This window comes from Sinocyclocheilus anshuiensis, unplaced genomic scaffold (genome assembly GCF_001515605.1).
Source record: "Sinocyclocheilus anshuiensis isolate Anshui unplaced genomic scaffold, SAMN03320099.WGS_v1.1 scaffold866, whole genome shotgun sequence".
Classification (NCBI taxonomy): domain Eukaryota; kingdom Metazoa; phylum Chordata; class Actinopteri; order Cypriniformes; family Cyprinidae; genus Sinocyclocheilus; species Sinocyclocheilus anshuiensis.
In genome coordinates, this window is record NW_015540899.1 from 172018 (window position 1) to 180415 (window position 8398).

General features: G+C 39.2%; 1 protein-coding gene across 1 annotated transcript in view; it reads left to right on the top strand.

Moving 5' to 3' along the window:
* Positions 1–8398, top strand: part of LOC107689035 (spondin-1-like) — a 164402-nt gene that overhangs the window by 139936 nt on the left and 16068 nt on the right. Inside the window, exons 6-8 of the mRNA XM_016486904.1 lie at positions 980–1120; positions 1536–1611; positions 4072–4254. Of these exons, the coding sequence (XP_016342390.1) occupies positions 980–1120; positions 1536–1611; positions 4072–4254 (400 nt within the window). The remainder of the gene's footprint in view (positions 1–979; positions 1121–1535; positions 1612–4071; positions 4255–8398) is intronic.

Sequence of the window (8398 nt, forward strand, 5' to 3'; positions counted from 1 at the left end):
TATTTTTGCCAGTTGAAATGGTCCACTGGAGACCATACAGTCATGACCATAGTTTGATTCTGCCATCTACTGGTGTGTGTCACTGTGTGAACAGCAACAACAATAACAAAATGCTTAAATTGACATAATTTCCGATGGATAATGTTTAATGTTTGTTTTTTAATTAATTAATTTGCTTGTTAGTTTGTTTTCATTTACATATTGAGAGGTTAATAGTTTTACTTGTAGATTGGTTGGGAGGAATATTACATTGTAAAGCTCTATAAACAGCATGTATAACATTCTCATTTACCTCAGAATATGTATGAATGTATGCATACATACATTCATTACAACTATTCTCAGATGCTGTCAATAGATCTCATGATGTATATAAACCAGGCACATGCCTTTAACAGTATCTGGTCCTAACACAGCCTTGGATTTCTCACTTTTATTTTCTCTCTTTCATTGGGGAGAGAGTCTGTGTATATAATTTGTATTGCTCCCCGGTTGTGCGTGTTATATTCAACCTCTCTCAGCGACCTTGCTGCTGTTGACTGCGTAGCTAATCTCTCTTTTTCGAAGCCTGAAGGCTTGCTATGGTGATCTCTTTGTTATGTGAGGTGATTTTAAACTGTAAACATATGGAATAGACATGTAGGAATTGCCCTTTTGTAGTATTTATTATTTAACATCAGTTCAAATATTAAATAAGTGAATACCCTCTGGGTACTTAAATCTTTTTGTTTTAGCCTGATTTGAATTGCATTTTTTAAAAGAACAGTTCATCAAAAAAAAAAAAAATCTTGTGAAAAATGTTTTGCAAAATGTTTGCATGCCTCCTTTTACTTTCATTATATGGGAAAAGAACAGCTTGAAATTTCTGCCAAATTTATTGTGTGTTCTGTGCATGAAAAAAGGGAGACCATTAGGAATAGTACATGACAGAGTAAATGACTTCAACATTTGGTAAACTGGTTTATTTATTGTATCATAGTCTCCCAACAAGCCTACAACACCTCAGGAGAAAATTTGTCCCCTCACAAGTTTAGACAATCCACAGAGCCCTTTCTACGACCCAGAAGGTGGCGCAATCACTCCTGTGGCCAGAGTTGCCGTGGAGAGAATTGCCCGAAAGGTCTGTTTCTTTGCTTGTCTTAGAAAAATTCCATTTCAAAATAAAATGTTAGCTGTTGCGTTTTTAGCTTTTATTATTGTGCAAAACAGTTCTGCATTATTTATGTCATACAAGTATATAAACTGAGAGCTAAAATAACTTGACAACAACAGATTTTTACATATTTATGAACCCAGCATGTCACAACAGTGCCCTGGAAGTATTGAAAGTCATCCATCCTCGATTGGGAGAGAGTGAGATTACTGTATGAGAATTAGGTGGAACACAGGAAAAAGTATAACCCATGTCAGCTGTTTGTTTTAAATCAGATGGTAAGAGTGAATGAAATCCCATCGCTGTGTAGAAGAAAATGATTAAATGAGGGACATCATTTAAAGTCCATTTGAAAGTTTGAGTTGTTTTCTGATGTCTGCAGGGTGAGCAGTGCAACATTGTGCCTGATAATGTGGACGACATTGTGGCTGACATTGCCCAAGAGGAAAAAGAAGAAGGTTTGCATCTCTTTATCTTTTCATCAAAGTCGACCTTGAGAAAGAGAGAGAGAGAGAGAGAGATTGTATATTGTGTATTGCATCTGACCTCAGTGTGTTTCCCTACTTTCTACCACAGTGACCCTCAGCATGTGTGTGTGTTTATATGTTAAACACTGTGGTATGAAATGTTCACACGTGTTCTAATTTGTTACACTGTTTATTTAAGTTTAAATTGTTATAATGTTCTTCTATTATTTTGATCGTTTCATTGTTATTATATTTCACCACATATATTCCAAGCTTTGGCAATATTGTATTTTTTTTTTTACAGTCATGCCAATAAAGCAATTATGAATTTAACTGAATTGAGAGAGAGAGAGAGAATGAGACTTTTAACTATTCAATATCTTAAACTCCTCCAGTCCAACCAAGATGATAACTGTATTCTTGAAAGGTTATGCTAGGCTAATATAAGAGACTTATATAAAACATGATAACATTAAGTGTTTTTTCCATTAAGTACCAGCTTTGTCTTTGGTGTTATTCTAAAATTTTAAACTCCATCATTTCATCCAAATGATAGCTGATTAATTTAGAGACTGTGCATTTAATTTTAATATCAAACTAGTTTCCAAATTGCTGTTCTTCAGGTTCTTCCATAAGATGTTAGATGAAGAATCACATTTGTATGACAGAACAGTTTAGGTGAACCTAATAGAAGCTGTTTAGAAATTCTTCAGAGAAATAACAATAGTAACACATAAGAATACACAATAACCACAAGAATGCTTGTTTCCTTTCAGATTAGAGAGAGATTAGATTGTGCCCAGCTCCTTGGCTGTACATTTTTTGTTGAATCAGAATTATAATATTCTATAATATTCACACCTTTCAGGTGTGACAATTGTCTGTAGCCAATATAGAATCATGCAAATACATTGGCTGATGGTGCTAATAGCACCCTCCGAGGCACCATTACACCAGTACCATCACTCCTCAGATTTCTACAAAAGGAAGTTGTAGCAGTAACAAAAAAGTATGGCAGAATAATGCAGTGTCTCATTCCCTACACCAGGGTGAACTAGGGTTACATACATAACCGAGATGTTCCCTTTAATAGGTTAACGCGACTGAGTGCCAGTTTGTCAGCCCATGAAAACATTTGCACAGAAAAATATCAGGTGTTCGGAGAGACTGAACATGCAGCCACACAAATATTTGTCAAAGACGCACGCAAAGATATTGCCTAAAAAGAAGCAGTAATTCTAGTAGAGTGAGCTTAAATATCAGGTGAGACTGAACATGCAGCCACACAAATATTTGTCAAAGACGCACGCAAAGATATTGCCTAATGCCTAACGCGGAGAGACTGAACATGCAGCCACACAAATATTTGTCAAAGACGCACGCAAAGATATTGCCTAAAAGGAAGCAGTAATTCTAGTAGAGTGAGCTTAAATATCAAGGGGCAGAGATAACCCATGTGCAATAGATTCCATCCAAAGGAACACAATGTCAAAAACTGGGGCTGTTTAACAGTTTTTGATAGGATCTGTGCGTAACCCTTATTGTGTGGTGATGAGCCCAACGGGGATGAATTCCTCAACTGCTGAACCATCACTGAAACAGTGTCTTCTGAAGCAGGCCCAGAGGTAACCACCGTTGAAGTCCCTGCCATGAGACTCACAAGCCTATGAACAGACCTACATGAATGCCTTGCCCTGCTCTGAATCAATTCTGGCAAAGGCAAAAATGCAGTAGACAATAGCTCTTGCATTGTGCCTGAGTTCAGTTCCACCCCTAGGAATGTGGTCTATTGCCTCATCCACAAAACTCTTCTTAAAGTTTATTTTCAGGTCTAACTCTACAGGTAATCAAGAACAAGTGAGTTGCTGAAACACAATACAACTCTGAAGATAGCTCCGAAAACAGTCTTTCTGCAGATGAGAAATCTGAGGAGCAATAGGGCTCAGATGGCTACATTAGCACCATCAGTCATTGAATTAGCATAATTATATACAGGCACCAGAGAATCATCACACCTGAAGAGAGTGTGTGCATAGCATCAGTTACTGATGCAGTGCTGAGTGACCTATGAAATGCAACATCTTTATGTGGCAATCAGCAACAGCATATGTTGAAGCGGAGCTCATTATGTTTGCGGTTATCGCCGATGAAATTGTCTTGGGTGAATTTAATGTAAAAGAGTTCATATCGAACCACATCTCTTTGAGCACATTTCTCCTCTGAAAATACAGAAGAGACACATGTAAGATTATTGTGGTCTTTTTCTGAGATTTAACCAAAAGTTGCTCTTTGTACTCCACTTAATCTCACTGATGTTTATTATAAACAACAACAAAAAAGATCCCAGTAGTGATTTTTCTGTCTTATAGGCACTCCCTTTATGAGATTTCATAATGCTTATAGACAAAAGCTTTTCATCCCCCCACGTCTTTTTATTTTCTGTTTTGTCAGATGATACTCCAGAGACATGTATCTACTCCAACTGGTCTCCGTGGTCTGCGTGCAGCTCCTCGACGTGTGAGAAGGGGAAGAGGATGAGGCAGAGGATGCTGAAGGCACAGCTGGATCTTAGCGTGCCCTGTCCACATACTCAAGACTTTGAGCCCTGCATGGGGCCTGGCTGCAGTGATGAGGGTCAGAATCAAACACACACAAAATCAGGGTTTCAGTCCCAGATGTAAAGGAACATTGAAGTTATTGTCATTCATATTGATATTATCTCTGTTTAAAACTGTAGTGAGACAGCTGCCTTCTAAGGGGCCGTCCACACAGAAAGTGTTCTAGTATTCAAAAACAGCAGGATAGGATCCAATGGATTTTTTTTCAAACTTCAAAATAATTTAACTTGATTTTAGCTTTAAAAACAAAATGTGTTCTTGCTTTGTGGAAGCACTATTTTTTTATGTTAGTCTATGTACATCGATAGGTGTCTTTGCTACGTCCTGTCTTGTTATTTATGTATGTACAGTATTTATTTATTTACAGCATATCTCACATGAGGTCAGTGCCACCTTCTGGTCAGAAAATATAATGACATTTCTAAAAGTGCTTGTAACTTGGGGGGGGGGGGGGGGATACGCAGCATTTATTATCAGCATTTCTCTCAACTTTGTTGGTCATTTTGAAACTATTGTTTTTCCACATATTTATTTATTTTAAGTTTGTTGCAGTAATACATTTTGGGATTTCCAAGACCATAAAGGATATAAATTTGGTTCTTATGAGGTAGATTGTTTTTATTTATTTTACTGTTTTCCCTGTAGCAGATGTATTCATTCATTCATTCTTTGTTTGTTTGTTTGTTTTTTTTAATTTTGTTTGTTTGTTTGTTTGTTTTTCATATGTTGATCAGCTTATGCTGTTTATAACTGGTCTGAGAATGTAACCTAACATCCTGCAAGGACACAATTAACCAATCATACGACAGCATATCATTTCATGGTGAGCTAACCTTTACCCACATTTTTTGTGCACACCAAGAGCTTTATTGATCAGACATCTTGGGGCACCATGCCTTGACCAGGAACATTTTAAAAATACCCTAAAGCAATGATAACTAGACATTTTTATCAGGTGACAGAATCTATGCATCATTCCTGGGTAAGGCTGCATCTCACTTCTCTATGGGCAGTGCTATTGATTTCCACTCAGAGACATTAAAAGGTCAAAGCAGCTTCTGCATAGTTTTTATTGCCAGAGTGGAAATCGATAAAAATGCATAGCTCATTTGTATTATTGCTAATAAAACATATTAAACGTATATATGGTAATGAGTAACATAGCAAAGAAAAAAAAATGTGCATGTTGGATAAGGAGCTGTTTTTATAATGTGTTAAAAACTTAAAAAATTAAAATAAGGTTATATATGAATTAGGACGTCCCTTTAATACTTTAAATAAAACATTCCATCTAATGCAAACCATACGTTAGTGGGTGGACAGGTGGGTGGATTTTCCATAGTGTTTGATGAGGTGTTACCATCCATTATCGATTGATTATCATGCGATGGAGATTATATAGAGGCGGCCTCCAGGATATCATATTTATGATTAAATAAGCCATGTTTTATCAAGCAGAACAAATGCCAGTAATTTGAGAGAAGAGGGAAGTCCAGGCTTTGCACCATAAAAGTTTAATCTTGCCCATCTGACTATAACTAATTAAGTATTACTAGCATTAATATTAGCAATTATTTATGGTGGCATTGTATATTATTGCCTGCAGAAAGGGTTAATTTTTTGATTAAGCTTTAGAGTAGGCATTCTTAATTAATGCATATTAGGACATTTAAAATAGTTTAGAAAAGCTAAATTGGTTTAAGAAAAAAAAAGAAAATTCCCATGAACTGCTGGTAAATAGTCAATGTGGTATCTGTATTTTAAAACATAGTGACTAGACCTCAATAAACCAACTACCGTGTTCAGTGGTATGATGATGCGATTGTTCTAATAGGGCTCTTGACTAAGACATTCTACCAACTTTGCCAAGCTCCTTAATTACCTAAACCAGCTTGAACTAGCTAGAAACCAGCTACCATGTTCAAAAAATTATTTTGCCCAATATTATGATGAAATTGTTCTAGTAGGGCCCTTGACCAAGATGCCCTGGAAACCATCTACTATGTTCTAGAACAGTGATTCCCAACCACGTTCCTGGAGCCCCCTCAGTGTCTCGTTCCACTGCGTCCTCTAGCGGTCGCTATGGGAAACGCCTTCAGCATGACCAGTGTCTGAAGCAAATGTCTAAACACAACAATAACACTGGCTGGCGACAGCCTATGACAGGGGTCTGAAACCTTCAACATCAAAAGAGCCATTTTGGCCCCTTTCCCACCGAATAAAATTCACGTGGAACCACAAAACCTATTTAATCCCTAAAATGAAGATAACACAGCATATAGCAAAGTTTTATATTCAGTTATGTTACAAGGCAGGGGAGTAGCAATCATTTCAGAAGTGAGGGAGCAGAAATGTCAAATGTAATAATAATAATAATAATAATAATTATAATAACTTGACTCTCAGAAATGAGAGGGGAACTCAGACGCTCACCTTGGGAGCGGCGTGCTCATAGGCGACCCTCTAGATTGAGGGGGGCACTGCTAAGCTCAACCATAAGAGCAGCCTAACAGGGAGGCTAAATATGGCCTAACAACCTAGATAGATCACTCACAGAGCTCCGGGGAGCAGAGTAATTGGTTCTCGGATCGAGAAGAGAACTCACATGTTGTGTCCGGGAGCGGCAGGCTCATAGGTGACCCTCCCGCAGTGAGGGGAGCACTGCCAAGCTCCAATAGGCAGCCTTGACTGCACGTAGAGCTCCGGGAGTGGAGTCCTAGGCGCTCAGATCAAGAAAAGAGCTCACATGTTTGCTCTGGGAGCAGCAGGCTCATAGAAAACCCTCCCGCAGTGAGGGGAGCACTGCCAAGCTCAACCATAAGCAGTGGCTATATACAGAGCCCTGAGAGCAGAGTACTTGCTTTTCAAATCGACAAGGGAACTCACATGCTCAACTTGGGAGCAGCAGGCTCATAGGCAACAAAGGCAACCATAGGCTACCATAGGCTCATAGGCAACCCAAAGCCTTTCATGCACATGATTAGGGCTCCTCAGAGTGAGTACTCAATAATAGGACTTCATAATGAAGGGAGTACCATCACACTGAGTGGAGTTACTCAATGACAGGAGAACTCAAGCTCAGTACATGTGCAGAATGGTCACAGGGAGCTTAGATCTCAAGGAGCCCCTCACGGCAAGATATGAATTAGCTCACCAGGGTCCTCATTTATAAAATGTGCACAGATTTGATCTTAGAGTGTGCGTACACTAAAATCCACGGCAACGTTCATATTTATAAAAACGGTCTTTGACGTGGTAAAGTACTTATCGCCACGTCAGGGTCTTAGCAGGCGTACACACTTTTCCTTGCGGCAAAGTTGGAGTACTGCAGCTATTTGAACATCTAAGCTGCAATAATAATTAAAGCGGTGTACGTGCAAGTACCGAATACATCATAAACAACAAAGATGCAGTGTAAGAGATTAATTGTGTAGTGTAGTCAGATTTTTTTATTAATGGGAGTTTTTGCGAGATTAAACGGACCTTTTTAGTAGCCTAATGTTGAGAATTCTTTACTCGCTTTCTGTACACAGTTTATTCCATGTTGTTGTTTTTTATTATTTTATTTTACAAGCGAACTTGCAAAGTCTCGATTGAATACCAATGCGTAAAATAGAAAAAAAAATGCATAAACGCATCTCCGACTGTTCCCCTTCAGGAACTCGAGCTGCGTCGAAATGCTACGGGAACGCCTCCAGCGTGACCACGCTCTGAATCACATGTGTAATCAGTCCAATGGATGGGCGAGACGTCACGGGCGGGGTGATGTAGCGACCAGGAAGCATAAAAGCACGTGTGGTGAAACCGGCGTCAGCTTTCTGTCATTCAGCAAGCGCTTTGTGTGTGTCAGTCTTATTTGGTGTTGTCTGTCCATTATCACTCTTTATTTTACCAATACGAGTGTAGACAAACATACGGCGAGAGCCGGCAGCATCTCATGCTCAGTTTGTGTGTTGTCTGCTTGGGAGCAAAACACGTAGAGTCAGCTGACTGTTCGCATTGCGAGCGTTTGTCACTGCGTATGCGTGCTCTCCGAGGGCTCTCTTTGAGGAGGGAGTCTTCACCGGCGTTTCTCGCGGCGCCAGCCACGCTTTTGCCGAGGCGGAGCGGCGGCTGTGCTCGTGGGTTTCGCATATGGATCCGGTGGAGGGAATGTAGAC